The 20,678-nt window shown below is 40.0% G+C and overlaps 1 protein-coding gene across 1 annotated transcript in view; it reads left to right on the top strand.

Annotated features, from left to right (window-relative positions):
* The window catches only part of astn2 (astrotactin 2), a 261,407-nt gene that overhangs the window by 123,448 nt on the left and 117,281 nt on the right, over positions 1–20,678 (top strand). The window contains exons 5-7 of the mRNA XM_030085456.1: positions 5,761–5,868; positions 9,209–9,355; positions 14,037–14,204. Of these exons, the coding sequence (XP_029941316.1) occupies positions 5,761–5,868; positions 9,209–9,355; positions 14,037–14,204 (423 nt within the window). The remainder of the gene's footprint in view (positions 1–5,760; positions 5,869–9,208; positions 9,356–14,036; positions 14,205–20,678) is intronic.

The following is a 20,678-nucleotide window of genomic DNA, read 5'->3' as shown; positions in this document are numbered from 1 at the left end:
TCTTTCCCTTCAGTGAATTCAGAATGTGGAGGTAGTTATGTTTGCTTTACCAGGAGATCACTGGTAATCAGCTTTCTTGTGCCTGGCTTTGGTTTGGTGAAGGATCCATGCTGGTGCTTTGAATCTTCACTACTCTGTTAAGAAATGGGTGATTTTTAAATTGTTTTTTGATAAACCCTAACCTATAACCTAAGGATATATATTTTTCTATTCTATACAGATTACATTGCAGGCAATTTTTTTTTTTTTCATTTTTTAAACTATATGCTGATTTCCTGTTAGATTATCTCAGGAAGAAAAAAAAAACTTTATGAAAATATTTCCATTCCTCTTTGGTGATAAAAATAAATCAGTGTAATTTGAGGTCTATGTAACAGTGGGCATACAGTATAATTGTTCTCCCCTAGCAAGTCACGCATCATTGGTTTAGAAAAAACCCCAAAAAAAACTCATCTTCATATAACAGTGTTGCAAATACTGATTGGAAGTGAAATGATAGTGTAAAAAATAATTTGTAATGACGTCATTAGAAGGTTGATCCAATTCACAGTGCCTAAAAGTTGTTTATCACAGTCAGGACTGATAAGACAAACCAAAGGAAAACAGAAGTACTGTATGCTGGGACTTATAATTATAACTGAATAAGGTAGAATGAGTAAGATGGACGTTGACCCCGATTACATGACAATGTTTCAAGTGAAAACACATTTTTTTGCCTTTTTGTTTCAGAAAAGTTTTGTGTTTCTGTGGCAGCATTTTGAAAATGATGTGCATTTACACAGAGATGGAAGAAACGCTATAAATGATGCAGTTTTCGTGTTGGGACACGAGTGGATGCTGCTGTTTTTCTGGAATGAAACCACACACACGCACAGATCATAAACAGGAACATTGGTATCACGGACAATTATATGGACAGAACACAAAGTTTTTACTGTTTTGGTTTCTCTTAGTTTTTGTTAGTAAATGTCAACTGTAACTTTTGGCTGTAGTTTTGGGAGAGCTGAGTGTTTCTGATCCCGTCTCTCTCATAGTCTGATAAATATTCCCATTTAATGTATTCGTTTATGTAAAATAAATGAAGCCTGTTTTTCATTCAAACAGCCACCAGGCTAGCTTGTGAATCTGTCCTTGTATCCGCCGTCTCCTCTCCATACACCACCTCTCTGGGCATGTTCTAACACGATGCATAAATTCAGAACCAATTTTACACAACATTGCCTTGGCTTCTCTCTCCAAACAGCAGCAGACTCGCGCGCCCGGACTCCAACTCCGCTCTCGACCTGTTTAAAAGCACCGGACCAAAAGAGCGATTACGGCCTTTCCCCGCGCTCCTCCTACACAGACTTAATAGAACTTTTAATCATGTCGAGCATGTTTATGACGCAGGCAAATTCTTACGAGCGATGACATAATGTTTACGAAGCGAGTAAAAGAGGGTATTTCACCTGGCATTGCTCAGCGTTTGCCCAAGAATTATGACTTGTGTCCAGTGAACTAGGGACAGAGAATATGTTGTTCTATCATTGCTCATAAACTACTTTTAATAAGGATGGTATGACTTTTACAGCAAAGGACAGATTTTAGAAGTTGATAAAATGGACTCAGTCGCAGCGCTGCTCCAGGATTCGGACGCCGTCCTGTTTTTATACGAAACAAAAGTTTGTTTCTTCTGTGTAAATATAACGGCTTATAAATTGTTTGCTGGCTCTGTTCACCTTTGAACTTGGAGAATCCACCCGTGCCTCCATAATTTCCTGTGCAATACTGTGACTATACAGCCCTGCCTCAGAGACAAATCGCGGCTTTGATTCAGACTCAAATAAAACCAAAACAATAAAACTATCTGTGCTCTTCAGACTTGTTTTTGTTGTTGTTGTCTGTTTTTTTTTATTGCTTACTTTCAGATGCTGTCTTACTTATTTATACTGAAAGAAAATACCCCAACCAGAAGCTTCACTCTAAACTAATTTACAGTTTGAGTGGAAAATCTCCTTTTTGATCAAATTGGTCCTATTAGCGCTGTTATGGCGACATGGGCTGTAAATGTTTTTCTCTGCTAATAGGTGGCATCTCTTTCCACAAATGATGCAAGAAACTGCTGCTGTGATTACTCAGTGGGAGAATAAAAGCCTGGAATGATGCAGGGTCACGTTGTGCGCTGTAATTTTAGCTACTTGCTTGTGTTTTCTGATCGTCTGGAGAAAGAACGGGCAGCTTTGGCCAAAGTGAGGGCCACAAAACTGTAATCCTCCCCGAGAGCAGGCCAGGTAGTAACCAAGCATCTCTGTCACACACATATGATTTCCAGTAATTTAAGACATAGTTGCTTATGACTTTTTTTTTTTTTTTTTTTTAAATAACTTGAACTTTATATTTCTGGCAGTTCATGTAATAGTAACCGTAAAGTTAGGCTTCAGCACAATTGCAAGTGGTTTAGCTGCGGTTAAAATGACTGTCAAGTCCTCTGAGTTTCTGTGCTGCTCCGGACTTGAACAGAGCGTTCTCTTCGTATGGATGTTATGCAGGATGTCACTCAAATAAGAAGTCCAAGTTTTCTTTTTCCAACTCTTTTATTGTTGCACAAGTCTTTGGATCCTCAAGTTCTTTTAGGATCCTTCAATTTTATTTTAGCTTTCTTTTGAAGTTCTGAACTTTTAGCTGGTTCTTAGTCCCTCTGGGCTCCTCATTAGGTAAAAAACCTTAAGGAAACAAAACATGCCCAATTACTCTCAGGAGCAGTACTTAGATTTTTTCCAAAGGTTGATTGATTTTAAATAATGACAACTAATGTTTTGACCATAAAGCATAAAGTAATCTTGACTTAAACTTTGCCATCATCTTAAACAAATATTAATTCTTGCTTAAATCTAGTAAATGACAAACTTAGCACTTTAATAAATAATAATAAAAAAACAAACATTAAACTTAAAATTCTCATTTGGAGCTGGAAAGTCCCAGGTGCTCCCGAATGCAAACATTTCTCTCTGAAGCCAGTGGAGAAATCTAAACAGCCACCGTTCCACAGCTCTGACCGGCTGTCCATCCAAGTCCAAGCGTTCTTTTGCACAGGTTCAATCCAGAGAAGAATACTTTTTTTCTGATCATTACCAGATTTGGAGCTGTGTCCTCCTCTGAGCTGTCTCCTGCTCCATGCAGGAAGGCTGCAAAACTGGTCTGCTCTCCACCCAGCTGGCCAGGAGCATCAATCAGCTGATTGAATTCACCTGCTCTTTCTCCTTCCTGATGGGGGATGGGAGGCAGAGCCGGCTCACTGCCACTTTTGACAGAACAATGACTTTTTCCCATTTAGCTCTTCGCAAAGCAGTTTTCTGTATCTTGTTTTCTTTATTTAATTGGAAATTATATATGTTATTTTTCAGTTATCCTCAGTCACCCTTTCCTCATGTGGAATCATTTCTTCTTCTTTTTTTTTAGAGCAATAAATTATCCACAAACCATCTGTGCTAAATAATAGTCCATTATCAGGAAAAATCTAATCTTTATACCGTTAAAAATGAGCCGTCATCTTTCCTTATTGTAGAAATAATAAATGTGTCACCTTGTGACAATGCAACACTCCCCCCATCTATCTGTGCTCGGTTTTGGAAATCCTCTCCAATGGAAAATCCAATTACAAAAAGGCTTTTGCTTGACAGCACTTTCTAATTCTTTTCTCTTAATCTCTACATCTCGTCTCTTCCACAGCTGAAAATATTTATAGGTGTTGGTTTGTTGCTTACTTTATATCCTTTAATTAAAACCGATGAATTATTTTATCAGTTAATCTGCTTTCCTTCGTAATCTTTTACCCAGGTAAATTGTATTTATCATCTTATGCTAAATTATCTCCAAGCCATCTGTTGGGGGGGAAAAAAAAAAAAAGCGGCTCCATTTTCTATATAAGTCCAATCTTTTTTTCTTCACACATCGATGCATTTATTTCCGCCTCAGTTAGAAGTAATTTACACTGTTTAAAAAAATGAACCATCATCTTTCCTGATTGTTTAAAGAAGAGATTTGTCACTTTCTGAGGTAAATAGAGCTAAAAATTACTTACAAAAGAGTAACTTCCTTCATCTCAATTTTGCTACATTGTTTTCTAAACCATGTTCGACAGAAGATCCAATTACCAGAAGTCTAGTTTACCTGACAACACTTCAGGTTTAGTCATGACTTATAATCGACTGATTTAGTAAAACTCTTCTCTCCTAAGGGAGAGTCAGTGTTTGTAGGTGTCAGTTGTTTTTTTTTTTCCACTTCAGGGAAGTTATTTGTTTTGTTCAAGCTTTGAATTCATTAGTTAATATTAGATTATTGTCTCTGTTTTTCTTAGCTATCCTTCACTCCGTTTCTTATTTCCCCCACTCCAATTATCCCCCAAACCATCTGTGGTAAATAAGTCAATTGTCAGAAAAACAGAAAACAAAATCAAAAGAAGAAATATGCTTCAGTCTTTCTTTTTATTCAGACACTGATGCATTTATTTCTGCTTCAGTTAGATGTAACTCATAATGTCTGCTCAAATGAGCCGTTGCCTTTCCTGAGTGTTAAAAGAAGAAACTTTTCACCTTAAGTTCATAAATACAGTAAAAAAAAATGACACCAAGTAAACTCCTTCATCTGAATTGTGCTCCATTTCATGAATCATGTACAATTAAAGATTTATTTGCTTTTTACTTGAAAACACTTCAAGTAGAGTCTTGACTCATAATCCCTTGCTCTGAATTTGTGAAGCTTTTGTCTCCCGCAGGAGACGAGATGTTCATCGGTCGTCATCAGCTGTCCTCACACATCTCACGAATCGTGTCACTGACGCAACACACTAACCTGATTGTGTGTGTTCCTCTCCTCTTAATTTGCACTCAACAGGTGAAGCGCATCTTTTCAGATGCTCTTTCATCGCCACGAGAAGGCATCGATTTTCCTTCTGTCCTTTATTCCCCTTCCACTTCAGGAGATTAGGAAGTGTAATCACTGTGATCCTGAGGGTTACACAAGCAAAACATATCTATAACCATGAATAAATTAGATCAGCCTCATTAGCATGTGGTAATTTTTACAACTTTGCTCAAGTCACACTTGAAAATTTATGCCGGGTTTCATTAAACATATTTCACATAAACTCCCTCCTGGGTGTTTTATAACAGGCTTAAAATGCCGTCTGAAGCCATCTACACACATTTGTGGTGATTTGAGCTTCCTTATTTATCATTCAGTGGCTTAACACTTTGCAAATCCCTGACAATTATCACTTTGTGGCAGCCCCCTCTGCATTTAGTGGGGATGTGTGTTTTGATGTTGCAGAGCCGAGGCAGCGGCAAACAAAGCCTCTTAACTCTTGCAGCAGCTTCCTTGCCTTGACTGGGCGCGCACACACATGCACGCACGCACACACACGCCTCGCTACCTGGCTGTGACCCAATGTGATTAGAAAATTGAGCCTCCGTAGACTTCATAACGGTGGACAAATTACCGGCCGATCAAACCGAGGGGGACAGCTAAAGGATAGGCAGGATCAGATTATCTTATTTGTTTATGGTCAATCTTTAATTTTGCCATCCCAGTTGTCCATAAAGCAAATATGCTCTGTGAATCCGCTTTGTGAGCGTAGCGGGCGAAATGTGTTTGTCAAGTAAGCATCAATACTAACGCCCCAGCCTTCACAGTGGGTAACGATTACATGGAAAACCGCCAGATGATTGATTCTAATTAGATGTCTCCCTTCCCCGTTTTGTCTTTGCTCCTTTTCGCTGCCAGCACCAGGAGGCGTGTTCGGCCCTCAAGGTGAATCGGGGTCGGAGCCAGAAGATGACAACCAACTGAAGTTTTACACCGAGCAGCACCGAGGACGAAGACGCAGCAAAGGTGAGACGGACCGCAGGTGTTGTTCTTTCAGTGCTGTAATAAATGTGTCGCTTTTTTTTTTTTTTTTTACACACATTAGCCGGCGCAGGAGGAGACCCTCTTATCCACTGCACACTGCTGAGAATGCAATAAAGTAAAAAAGGAATAAAGCAGAATGAAACCAGTTTTGAAAACAGATGATTTCCAGCCCTGCTCCGGTTGTATATGGGATGAAATAACGGGAGGACGAGTTATAGCTGAGTGAAATGAGGCTCGACATTTCTGGAATTGTCAGCATGGCTGGAAATAAGAAGGAGTCATGCGCGTTCCCGCCGGGGTTTAAAGTGCTGTTCCATAGCACAGCTCAGTGACACTCAGAGCAGATATATGAGCTGATGTAAATGGAGGCTCTGTGATGAGCTGAGCTGAGTCAAATGGCTCGAATGGGGAGCGCACTTTTTTTTTCTCCTCTCCGTTTAGTCCCATATACTGTAGTGTTATGTGATAGTGAAGGCTTTATACATGGATTATGGTTTTGCATGTCCATGACCTGAATGCCCGAGAGAATATCAAACACATGAATGTCCATATAATGGGAAAAAATAAATAAAAGTCAACAGTTTGTGGATTTTCTGAGTCTACTATTTGCTATACAAGACAGAAAAGTCACATCTTCCCTTTAACCCTTGTTCTCTGGATGCAAAACCTGGCCTCTAATGTCCAATAGATAGACAAGGACACTGATACAACCGTTGTCTAATTTCCCAAGAGATAAAAATTCTGGATCACAGCTGTATTCTCCATCTACATCTTCAATGTGCTTTGTCTCACGGACATTAATGCTGCCAGAACGACAGCTTGATTCTTGATTTTCTTCTTTTATTCATCTTATCAGTGTCTAAACAGATGATCAACAGGATAACACTGTCGCCTTCGGGTCGCTGAAGCATTAAGTTGTGTAATCAAACCCACATTTATAGATTAAATGTGCCACAGTACCTAATAATATAGATAGATAATATACCTGCTTGTTATTTTAATCATTGCAATTTCCTGAGGATAAAGCTTGAAGGCTGAATATGAACTTAAATAAATATGTTTCTTCCTTGTTTTAACTTTTTTTTTTTTCTATTTACTAAACCGACCCGTGTGTGGGATTTATTCTAAATAACAAGAGAAGCTACTGTATGCCATGTTTAGGTCTGAGTGAATACTGTGGAAGGATTTTGCATGTGCAGCTCTCGTCCCTGTAGGTCCTGGCAGGCAGCTTTCTGCTGGTGTGAAGATTTCCACACCAGTGGACGCAGATCCCTTCTTGCAAATTGTGTTTTTGGACTCGGCTGGTGAAATGTCCACCATGCTGGCAGCTTGCTTCGAAATTGCACTGTTGGCCGGGAACGGCTGCCATGACCAAAGCTCTAGAATCCCTTGAACTGCATTTCCATCAGAATAAGTTTATTTGAGCTGACTGAAAAACTGAAGAATTATTTCATACTGAAAAAATGATAAAAAAACAAACAAATAAATAACCCTTCTCCTTTTGTGTGTGTGTGTGTGTTGAGCAGGATTCAGATGTGTTTGTATGATGTTAGTCTGTGAATACTCGGCCTTAAATTTTAATTAACTATAAAGGTTCATCTCTTTCTGGTTCTTCAGTTACAAACGTAGCGGTACCAGCGTTGTGGTTAAATTACAGATCATCAAAAAAAATGGATGATTGGTCGCAAATAAACTAAATGGCGGAGTCCTAAAGAGTATATCTCTGTTTCAACTGGCCCTTAAATTTTATTAGCAAAGCTGGCAGGCACATGACCAAGGAGGACATAAAAGCCACGGTCGTGATGTGTGTTAAGGTTACAGCCTGTGGTAAAAGGTTGTGCGTCTCTCTAAAAGATGGACGGGGAGTCCTGAGCTGGAGTAAGAATAGAAAGACATTAGCAGCAACATGGTTTGTTTAGTTTAGCAACAGTTTGTGGTTGCTTTACATTCTTGAGTGTTTATTTATTTTTTTTCCTACAGGTCTGTGGTTACAGTGAGTGTGTGTGTTTGACAGAGTGCATAGGAAGGGTGTTTGCTTTGTGGCTGTAATGTAAGTGTTTGCCACCGTGAGTGTACATGCTTCTGTCTACTCAGTAAGCTTTTATAGTAATTGAGGGGCCCCTCCAGGAGCCCCATGACACCACCCACACCCCGCAGGGATTAGCTGCTCCGCTGCCTTTGCTTCACACAGCCTTTGTTTCTGTCCCTTCACAACACAACCACAGTGGGAGACATGTGATTCGGCGTGGGCGGATTCATTACCTTAACTTTGTCTCGCTGGTTCTGACCTTGAGCTGCAGTTCGCCGACTCCAAACTTTTAGATTTCACTGTGTTCTCCCGTCAGCGGTAGGGGATATAGGAGATTACTAATTGCACTGCGTGGTAGTATTAACATTTCTGAGCTGTTGCTTTGTTACACTTCAGCCCGTTTGCCTCCCGTAACTGTGATTGATAAAAATGAAGCTTGACAGAAAGGGTGTATTTCACTCAGTTGGCCTCTGATAGAGAAGCATAACTCTTAACAGCATACAGGACATTAATCTGTGCTTTATATTCTGTATGAGCCTCCAAATGAATAATTGCACTGAATAATTAATGGCCGCAACAATTTGCAAAGGTCCGCTGCATAAAACTTTGAAACAAAAAAATAGCTAATGAGTTCAGCGTCGGATGTGCATAACAATACCGGCTCTTTTCTCTCTGTTCACACGTGTGGTGAGGCTTGTAGACTATGAAATATTGGGTGAGATTTTTCTAAGACTGCAGTATTTTCGAGAGGCTCAGCGGGATCAATACATATTTAACAGTAAAAAATCTAGTTACAGCAGTGTTTTCAAAGCGCACTATCTCTCGCTCTCATCGCGCCGAACCTCCTTTACACACGCCAACTTCTCTCCCATGATAAATACCCGTAGACAGAGGTTAAGCGGCTAATTTCATTCCTTATATCCTGGCTTGGAAATGGGAGCCCTGACAGAGCCAAAGGGCAACCAAAACAACCAATCTATAACCCTGTCACGGGCAATAAGCTCGTATATCACACAGGCAAACAATTTGGAGCTGCTGTGCCGAAGTGCTGGTGTTCTCAGTCATCTTTTACTAACTCGAATCAGGGTTAGATTCATAAATCAGGAGTACAATTAATATCTTCAAGGACTGAGGGAGGGCTGGGATCTCTCCTCTCAGAGTGCGGTGTAAAAAAAGCTGGTGATTACAGCTCATGTTACGTGTCTTTTTCAATTGTGTTGTTTTAACAGAAGAAGAAAAAAAATCCTCTTCTTAACTGTTTACCTGCACTTTTCTTGTCTTTCTCTACCCCAGGCCATCCGCACAGCCCTCTAAATAAGGTCACCCTGACGCTGATTACCATCAGCACATGTGTCATTGCCATTGTCTACGCCACGCAGGATTCCTGCCCTCTCACTGTCAAGGTTACCCTCCATGTGCCGGAGCATTTTGTCGCGGACGGTAAGTGCAGCACATTCGTTAGACTTTGGCAGGATGTTAAAGTAATGGCATCTCAAAAAAACAACAGAAAAAAAAAAAAAAAAAAGTTGACTTTCACTCACTTAGTTTGATGCCCGTATCCTTATGTCCCCCCTTTAGCGCAGTGTCCAAAGTTGTTTATGAATTAAAATTATTGGATTTAAACTGCATAAGACAAAGGCACAAGTGACAAGAGCAATTCACTTATTGTGAGAGGAAGTACAGATAATAATTTAAAGAAAAAAAAAGCTATAGCCTATCTTTTTAGGGGTTTTTAATTTGGTTAAAATATCACTGATTTAAATCAGTAACAGTGACGCAAATAGTATAGTAATTAAACTAGTGTCACTGTCGTTCACAAAAACATATTTTGTAATAAAAACAAGGAGTGATTGAACTGAATATAAACATATTTTTAAGGAGAAGTGAAAGTAAAGATATCCGTTATCAAATGTAAAGAGCAAATAAGAAAGTTGTCAGAAATGTTACGCTATATCTGTAAAACTGTGATTGTTGAAAGAAAGACCATAAAACTAGTTTGAGGAGAGTCTGAAATCTATTTTAATCACAAATAACCTCCATATAGTTGTTAAATAACATGCTTACCTTAACTAAATTCTCAAATACATAAGCTCAAATTAAACAAAAAAAAGATATAGAGAATATTATATCTGTCCCTGTCAGCGTACGTTACTGTTTTGTTTGTTTCCAACCGTGATTGAACTCTGTTGTCCTTCAAGTATCATCCTGCAGAAATGGATAGGAAAAAAAAAAAGATGTAATTTGTATAGTTTTTCTTTTTTTTTTTTATGTCAGAAGGTACAGCTAATGGGCCAGGGGCAGTCGGCCATGTCTTTCTAGTTTCTATTTTCAAATCACTTGCATTAAAATACCACCCACCACCCCCACCCCTACCCTACTCCTTCAATTTGTGGTTTTTCAGTTTCAGGGCTTTTCAGTCCCGGTGCCCTGGTTGATAAAAGTAGAGGAGACGTACATCCATCCAAAGGAATAGTAAAACATGGGCTTCAACGGGCATTAAAAAAAGAGCAGAAATCAAGCACAGTAAAGCCTCAGCAGTCAAAGAAAGCTCCTGAAACAAAACAAAAAAAGACAATTTATTGTCACCACAAATGACTGACTGACATTTGATGCTGTTGAACTGATAAGAAGCATTTTCCTCCCTTTGTTTCTCAACCGGACTTTTGGACAGGAGGCTGTGATTGACCGTCTTTCATGAAAGCAGCAAGTCATAGACGAGTTTTTACCCTCGATGCTGTAATTAGGATTTAAAGGCAGGTCCTCCACATTCAAGGTTAAGACCTAACATGATGCGCCACAAGACACATCAATAGTTAAATGAAGTGAAATGGATAAAACCCGCTCAGTAGAGTGATAATCACATTTTATGTCAGATTAAATGCGAATAAAAAAAAAAAAAAGCACATTTGCAAAAATGAAGTGTATAAGTGTGATTGCCAAGGTGTTTGCTCAAAGATTTACCCTGCCTGCCTTTTAAATTCCTCACCAGCGATGAAATAATTAGGATTTGGGTCCGTGTATTGGCAGCATATCACGCTGTAAACCTTCCCTGGGACGATAAGCCAAAATGGAGTCAAGCAAAGTAAGAGGGAGTGAAGGAGGCAATTTAACTAATGATCGCCATATCTCTGGAAGCCCCGCGTTCACATATCAGTTGATCAGGTGCTCTTGCCACTGGGGCCTCATTTCTAGTCCGCCCACACCCTGACGGTTTGTGTGCTTATGGACACACAACAGAAAAGGATGAGCGCCGAAACTTATACAGTGAATTATGCATCCTTATGGACTGTGAAGTGCACAGACTGTCAAATGTAATCTAAGCCGAAATAAAAGACGTCAAACCGTGATTGAAATAAGAGCTTTCCAGCCTGCAATTCACTCCTCTTCAGTATGAAATATAATGTCTGCTATGGTTAGTATGCGGGGGAAATTAAATATGGATACATATGTTTCTGCAGCGAATGATTACTCAATGATTGTCTTAACCATCTGACCTCTGCTCCTCCACTGCCACCGAGGCATATCCAGTTATACATAAGTATTATCCAAATATTCAAATCGCTCTCAAGCGCTCCTTTAACCAGTATCGGCTCGGTTTTTGTGGAAAAATGTGAAAAATCAAATAGCGTTTTTTTCCTTTTTTCAGTCTTAAAAACTGTTGCAATTGAGTGAGGTGCCCTGCTAAAATACCGAGGGTGAGGTTTCTCAATTTGAATTTCACTCGGCTTTTATTCATACCGTGCGATGCACATAAACAATGCGTCAAGAAGAAGTTGCAACTGAGCTCCAAGACCTTTTTTTTTTTCTTTTTTTTTTTTTTAACTTTCTCTGCAAAGTAGCAAGAGGTGGACACCTGAGGCAGCGCAGATACGATAAAAGGCGGCTTAACCCAGTAGTCCGGCAGGCATGCAGTCAGCAGCAGGCACTCAGAGCAAGCAAACAAACCCAACAGACAAACAAACAAAACAAATGTAAACTGGCATGCCACAAATAAATATAACTCAGATCAGAGGCGGTGTAGGAGCAGGACGGGGAAAAATGAAAAATAGATCACTATGGTTACAATATATATGATCTGACACGCAAGGCATAAGCTGCCCTGAGTACACAGAAGTATTTTTGCCTTTTGTGTGTGTCAGAAACAATAATCGGAAGACGCCGTCCAGACAGGTGAAGAGGTCGCGTAGCAGTACGAGCAGTGAACTCAACAGGAGAGGCCAGAAGACTTGACAGGAGCTGATATGTGGGCGGGGAATCAGTGATGAGGCCCGAGATTAAAAGTGGCAAGACTGTTCGGTTAACATCAGACACTTTATCAGAGGAATCAAACATGGTTCAAGATAAATGTAACACTGCTCACGTACCTTGAGTTTAAATTGACGATTGATTTTTAAACTTTGACCTCTCCTAACAGTGAACTGCATCACTGAAGTGCATCTTAACTGAATAATCTAGTTATTTTGGGCAGAGTTGTTCACAGATGGTCATATTATAAAAATGGCAAAGTCTTCATGTCTATAGTGCTTTTTCAGTAGTCTGGGATTGTTTGTCGGACTTTAAACCACATACTCAACTGGCCTGCTTATCCTGTACGATTGCAAGGAGAAATAATCGGTTAGGATAAGATTTATTAAGCTTTCACAAAAAATAATCTACCAAACAGAAAAGCTCCTACTTAGTGCAAACACATCCACAATGCCAGCCATTAAAACCTCCCCTGGAAATGTCTTAAGACATGACATTTTGATAAATTATAGCATCAAGACCTATTTATTTCTGACAAATTCCTCTCTGTTTTCTTCTGCAGATGAAAATGTATGAAAATCTTCTGACCGCTCGTGACTTTCTTTTTTGCTTGTTTGTTTGTTTTAAAGGTCTCCAAAAAAAAAAAAAAAGCAGCCCATAATCTAACAATTGCCTCCTCACCTTGCGAGCGAGCCAAAGCTATTAGATTTATCCGCTTCCTCAGCAAATGAGAGCTGCTGGCAGATCTGTTCACTGAGCTGCAGCGCCGGGCGAAATGGCCTCGTTACATTCACCTTTGGTCATCTTAACCTGGGAGACGCTTTCAGGGAATCTGCTCCGACGATCGTTCTGCGGTTCAGCCTTGCTTCACTGCGATGTGCACAATAGACTTCATTATCGGAAACAGCCGACAGAAACACAAGAGAATTAGGGAATATTTAGAAATCTGATTATCTACTATTTGCTAACAGGCCTTTCAAGATGAACGACTCCCAGTCAACTTGGACAGTGCAGTCAGAAAATAACCCTTTTGTGGAGCTGCGTGTGTGTTTTTGTGTGGGTCAGGTGCAACGCCTTTCTCATCAGTTATAAAGAGGCAGCTGGTGACTCGGTGTGTGTAGGTGGAGTCAAACAGTGGTGCATTCAATCAGGAATTCAGAGTAGCCAAATAAAATGAGGGCTGAGTTTGAAGATATTGTTATATTAGTTTATGTATTTCACTGCAAGCCACTAGATAAGAAACTTTTCCTGTGATCCGACTGTGAATCATTTCTGTTATGGCCTCGTCTTGAATTGTATGTTGAAAAGAAAGCAGAGCTTCTGCCCACATTCCTGCATATTTACCTTCCGTGACCCACACATACTCACACACACACACACACAGACGCACACAATATATAGCTGTATGTGAACCTTTGTGTTAACCCAAGAGCCGAAGCACAATCTTCTCACAGCTCCCTTTGGAACTGAAACTCATTGGCATCAATTAGGTATAATCTTGTTCAGTGATCAGGCTTTAACGATTGGTCTGAGAGCAGTAAAAAAGAAAGGTAAGTCAGCGTCAATGAGCATAGCGTTTACTGATTGACTCGTGAAACCCCTCCAGCCCCTCTTCTGCAATTACCAAGGAAATCTCATCAATACACACATTATAGGTCTTAATTTTCTCATTTAAATTCAGTCTGGTCAGGACAGGAAATAAAATTACAGTGAAAACAAAAGGATTAGCTACTTTTCAATCGATTTTGCAGTCAGACCAGGAAAACACCTCTTAAAGTTTAGACCAATCAAGCTTCTCCACCTTTTTTTTTAATTATTGTTTTATTTTTTGTTTACTAACAAAGTAATTGCATTTGTGCGTGTTCTTTATTTTCAGGAAGTAGTTTTGTGGTGAGCATGGGCAGCTTCCTGGATGTCTCTAATTGGCTAAATCCCGCCAAGCTGACTCTGTACTATCAGACCAACTCGTCCACACAGTGGGTCCAAGACTACTGTGGCCAGAGGACCACCGAGCCCTGCGAGCAGCTGTGCGACCAGGATACAGGTGAGCGCTTCAGAACGTGCATTATGGATACATTTTTCTCATGCAAGGCAGTCAAATGCAGCCACACATGTCAAAGGACATTTTAGAATCTATTACAGTGAAGTCAAATTCAGTTTTGTTCAGAACACAGATCAATTCTACCTCAAATTTTTCTGAATAGTAAGATGGAAAGTGTTCATTATAGGTTTAACTAACCTTAACATTCTGATACACTCCTATTTGCTTGTCTATAAATTCTGTATCCCTCAGTTTGCATGTTTTCAGCAACTCACCTCCACAGAATGGATTTAGTTCCAGTAAGCTAACTCGTTTTTTAATGCAGCGCCTTGGTGCAATAAAATGTTTTATTTGGGGTTGTGTTGCCTGCAACTCTCAATAAAACTGAGATATCCAGCAGGGATACTTGGAACAGCAGTTACTTATGTTTAAAATGTGTCCTTTTTCAAAAAAAAAAAAATGTTTTTTACTCGATGCCACGTTAAATCGGGCCCTCTGGGATGTTGATGTTGGCTGTAGGTTTGATACCCTTAATCAGAAGCATATCTGGAAAACTGATTTGTATGTTTCTGAAATTGTGTCTGTTCATCAGTTTTAACTCCAAAGCGGGTCAGAACAGAGAGGGAGTACACTGATTTTCTTAGAAGCAGTCTGAAGCATTCCCAGGGATGCACGTCATGGAAAAAACTGGTAGTAGAGATCTTGAAATTAGGCAGGTAACATAGTAGGAAGATCCCAACCTAGATTTCACAGTGTTGTTTGAGTGATATGTTTCCTTAGCAAAGTGAACTTGAAGTTTTGCAATATGCATAAATCTTATAAATGATCTGTGAGAATTACACATTTAAGTTGATACTGAATGTATTAAAAGAGTTTGCAATGGATGTAAAGATTCAAAGTGAGACACTAAAGTGTTTAAAAGGTGAATTAAATTCCAAGATCATGACTTTGAGCTTATTTAATATTCTATAGACTGGTGAGAAATTGCGATTCAGACACTCATCTCAAGTCAGACACTGTTGAGTATGTGGAGATTAGAAGAAAATGCATGCAATAATGGTTCTTTTATGTACTGATTAATACAAGGACACAGATATCCAGAATCACAAATTAGGGAGAATAACTTTTCTTTTTTTTTTTTTTTTTTTTTTTTTTGTCTCAGGGTTTCCTACATGCATTTCAGTAATTTTGATCTCGATCAAATGCTTTTAGAAGTCTGATCTAACAGCTTCCTCCCAAACACATGATTAAACAAAGATACTGAGGTGGTGGAGATGATGAATTAGGATGGTGCTACTAAAACTGCGATGCTGTCACTGTCATGTATTAATGAGAAGTATCAAATCTTCTGAGAAGCAGGCAAGTTGAAATGTGTAGTGTCACTTCCACTTTATCAGCAGCGGCTGGCCGATACAAAATTCATGAGCAGCGTCGCACCAGTCACACGTCCCAAACCACTCATTGTTACAAGTTATCACAGGGAATCTCCAACCTGCCAGTCAAAGTTACTTGATAATGAGAAGAGACATTCCGTGCTGATTGACTGCAACGCAAACAAATTCAGCAATGCACGTCATGAGGTGATGCACCCATCCACGATGCCACATGAATGTGATAGTCCAGATATAAAACAGAGAAGCAGACATTTTTTTGCCACTCTTGAAAAGCAAACTGCTAAATAATGTCTAACAATAGCCAGTGTCTTTTCAAAACAGAAAAGGCATCAAGTCTCTTAGTGGGCTCAGTTTTAATTTACACATGTGTTTACATGTTGTGTTTGCCTAGAGGCATTTGCCCATTCATCTTTCATATGTGCGTACTTCCATCTAACAGCTGGCGGAAAATCCCAGCTCACACCGAGCAAAAAAAGGAAAGACAGACGCAAGCATGCACGTCACGCTCGCACACGACTTGGCCAAATCCCATGCTAGCACAGGGAGAACATGCATAGTTAACACAGAAGGCCCGCCTCTGAATCAGACTCGGGTCTTCCTGGGAGATGAGAGTGAAACCACTACATCCCCTGATCAGTAAACAGAACATGGCTATGTTTTCTTCTTCATACTTTGAAAAAAGGCCATATTGTCCAGAGGAATCCTATGTGAAACCAAGGAGAACATGCAGATGTCACAAAACAAAGCGGAATTGATCCATGGTCTTTTGGGTCTGAGTTGAGACTTTACCCAGCATCATTATGCAGACTCTCCTTAAGCAATAAATGAAATTTAAATTTTAATTATATTCAGAAAAGATGATGATTGATGTGCTTTTCCAGCTTTATATATGTTAAGATTTTCACATTCTCAAGTTTTAAAAATGTGATCTCGCTTTTGTCGTTTTGCACATTTTTTACCCAACATGTGTGTCGTATCGTCACATGCACTTTTTTGCAGCGCTCAATTTACTCGCCTCTTGTAGTCGTCACGTTAGCGCTCAGTGCCCCAATCAGACAACAGATTTCCTACAATGTAAGCAGAGGCCCTCTGTGTCTTTTGTCGGATCCAGAAAAATAATCACCAGCCGTCACTGCAGCGCACACAATCAGCCCATGCGGTTTCACACTGAGTTGTGCTGACATTTAAACTTTCATCAACAAACGCTGAGCGTGCAGCACAATGATATTTATCTTTTCTTGAGTGGCATCGCTCCCCTGTGTTTTCCGGGCCCCACTGGATAAAGTCTAAGCTCATTAGAATGGATTACATCTGTAATGTATGTGAAATTTATGTAACCCTGGTCAAGGACATGGTGAGGGCTGATGCATTATGCATTAATGCCCCAGACACTCAATTTAGTCGATGTACATGTAGGAAAAAGCCAGAAAAGAAATTGGTACATATGTGTTTGCTGATTTCCTGACGTGTCTGCGTCGCTCCCTGCATGATTCTGCAGTGCGAGGGCATTAACGACTTGTAATTCAATTCTGGAGTCACTTGCTCATCCAGACATTCTTGTGTTATTACTACTACTGTCGAGCTTCATCGTCTCATCTTTGTCCATTTATTACTCTTTTCATCCGTCCTTTTTCAGCAGCAAGATTATTTGATCAGTAATTTCCCTCAAGTGTGTATCTCCTCGGGGCGATTTCTAACCATGCGGCTGAAAAAGTAAAGGTGCTCTTCAGAAGAGCTTTCTATTTGCATAACGCTCCTCCGTCATGCGTTACAGCACAGCCACACTCACAGGTATTGGATAGGAGTAATGGCTCCAGCAATATTTAGTTTGTTATCTTGTTTGAAACGTGTAAAACAAAAGAAACCGCCTCTTCATACTTCAAAACAAAGAACAACAACATTAGCTTCATGACGTCGGCCAAGCAGCCGAAAGAGTTTGTTTCAGTCAGGACATTTCATAATCCGAGAAGAAGCTTCGCAAACTCGGAGGCCACGCCCCCTCACCGCAGGCACACCTCGTCAGATGTCGTCATGATAAACAAGAGGAAAGAACCATGGCGGAGAGAGGGCTGTAGAGTAACAGATGTCCAAAGCTGAGGAGGAGAAAGATTTGGCATTGGGACGAAGAAAAGGCGACGGAGGCGGCATCCATGTTGACCGGTGCGAGCCGGTGGAATGCGGAAGTAAAAAAGAAATATTGGACCAGTTACACAACACTTCAGCAGAAAGTTCGTCTCGGACGAGGGTGCCAGGTCAGACTGAGTAACACAAACAAAACATAAGTTTTCGACCTCACGACCCTGAGTGGCCGAACTTTTTTCAGCTTCGCTTGTAGTCTGACTCAATGAATCGGCCTTACCTTGCAGGGAATGAAGACCAAAGGACATTTCTTTACAGCTGGCTGCTGCAAAAGGAAAAAAAAAAAAAAAAAAAACTGCTAATAATATAGGTGATAAATCCACTGAAATATAGCCCACTCTATTCACCTCGGTGTTGGGGTGCAGCTCTTTCAGCACTTCCCATAAATTACGCTTTTGCATCAGTCTAATTAAAGTTTTCTAAAAAACGTGATGATATGTAATAGAGGGATCTCTTGGCTTTTCCAGCAGTGCTCTAAATCTCTTTCTTTGCACATGAGAGAATCTGTCAGGGAATACTGAAAAGCAGCTTACTGCAGCTCACTGTACAGTCAGTAAGGGGTACGATTGCATTACTTGCTCAAGCTGCATGCTGGGGCAGCGGGTGTCAGAAAATTAAAATTTTATTAACACTGTCAAAGCATTCACCAGGATACGGTATGTTCCTCGTATTTGGACGCATAAACAGCCGCGTCTATCAGATTTCCCCTCAGATGCATATCTGAAAACACATTCCCACTGTCCAGTCCCTTTGGCTGTTTGTTTCCAGTGAGTTATCCCCCCCACCCTCCTCTGTCGCCGGCCTTCAGGCGGTTTCAGCATCACGCTGGTAGACTGTCACTGTTGACTACCAGTCGCTGCACCACTGTGCCGGGAAATTCAATCCTCTCTGCCTTCACCTTCACCACATGACTCCACTGCTGGCGTGGAGGTCAGTGGATGAATGGCGTGATGCAACAGTTTCCACCATTTGTATGCTGCTTGTGCTCCAGCCGACTCTAACTGGATGGGAAACATGGGCCGTCTTTTGTAACAACTGACAATGCGAGAAGCCAATAATAACATGCTGTCAATGGCGTAACAATACAATGCCCCAGTGAATGTAGCTTTTTTTTTTTTTAACTTTTTTTGTTAACATGGTGATGTAACCATCAGAAATGTTTTCTGTGACTGCTAATACAAACAAAGCAATGTGATAATTCATTATGCATCGACACAATGCCTCCACAACAACAGTGCATGCAATTCATAAATGCAACAACAAAGGATAAATGAGGGTTTGTGTGTTTTACTTTTTCAATTTTTGTTTTTGCAATATAACTTTGCATAGAGTCAACTGTGATAGAGGCAATTCTTACAAAGATTGGGGAATCACAGCGTAACTATCAATGCATGCAACTGTAGTTAACACAGTAGTCACACAGATATTAATCAAATTATGCTGCAGTTCACAAAAGCATCTTTACTTGATTGATAAGGGTTGTGAAGGGTTCACCTAATCGACAAAGTGGTTTGCCTTTGGATTTTCAAGTCGGTTTGGTTGAAATCTTGGTCTTCCAAAAATGTCAGTTGGGAAAATATGACTTGTGCAGGTGTAGATTGAAGATATTCATATGGCTTTTCAAGCAAGTCTGAGTCAACCGGATTTTCTATTTGACTTTATGTATCAGCTAAATTTAGCAATGCAATAAACAGTACTGTATCTTCTAGACAATACATTTAAATATTATTTTAATGCCCAGATGCAAACATATTACTGATAAGGCAGCTCGTTTCTTAACAAACACGCCTCGCCGTGAGCACATTACCCCAGTTCTCTCATCATTGCATTGCCTTCCAGTTTCTTTCAGAGTTGATTTTAAACTCTTACTTTTTGTTTTTAAAGCGCTTAATGGCCTCACTCCCCCATACCTGCAGAGCTTCTGAAAGTTTGCAATCCAAACAGAGCTTTGAAGCCATCAAATCAGCTCTTGCTGGAAGTCCCTAGAGCCCGATACAAACACTGGGGAGATCGGGTGTTTTCTGTTGCTGGGCCCAGACTTTGGAATGAACTGCTCCCCGACATGCGAACCATCACTAACTTAGGCCTTTTTAAACTCAGGCTTAAAACTTATCTATTCCGGCTGGCTTTTAACACTCAGTAGCACAGTGGCACCTTGTTTAATTGTATTTTATCTGTTTTTATTTTCATAGCTCCTTTTAGTTGATCATGGACAAAATCTCCAATTTTACTTTCTGTTTTAGTTGCTATGATTTTATTGTTTTTATTTTACTGTAAAGCACTTTGGTCAGTCTTTGTATGTAAAGGGTTATATAAATAACATTTGATTTGATTAGGGTTAGGTTAGTCACTTTCGTACAGTCCTAATATCACGACATAACGGTAGCAGTCTAGGTTGTTCTGTTTGTGTAGCAGAATTCTGTTGTCATACAGTGCCATCTTGTGGTTCCAGGTGGTATGTATCTTAAGATGTAATTCAATTTCTAAAGAAAGTTGGATGATCAACTAAATAACTAAAAATGTGCAACTTACAGTGCTTGGCGTCACATGATGATCACCTGAAATTGACTCCAGATGTCCTTGACTTAGACTACGATATAGTGCTATAAATGATGTATGGATAAAAAAAAAAAAAAAAAGAATGCTGAATGAAATATTTATTGTGCAACTGTGGTTCAGCCACACTCTCAACTTCAGTTTCTAAGTTATTAGTTATTAAGTGACTGTTCAGTCCGCATAGTCACCATGTACAAGTCAACCTGTGCAGATAGCTTCATGCCTGTTACCCATCTACCATCATAGCTAACTTTATTAGATGTATTTATTTTTCTCTTTCTTAGACACACACACACACACACCATGCAGAGCAGATTCCGTTAAACAGTGTCAGTCAATGAAGAGATTGTTTTTGGATTTCAGCAACATACAACTGTGCATCATTGTA

This window comes from Salarias fasciatus, assembly GCF_902148845.1.
Source record: "Salarias fasciatus chromosome 7 unlocalized genomic scaffold, fSalaFa1.1 super_scaffold_4, whole genome shotgun sequence".
Lineage (NCBI taxonomy): Eukaryota > Metazoa > Chordata > Actinopteri > Blenniiformes > Blenniidae > Salarias > Salarias fasciatus.
Note: the sequence above shows the minus strand (reverse complement) of the source record. Positions and strands in the feature narration are given on the sequence as shown.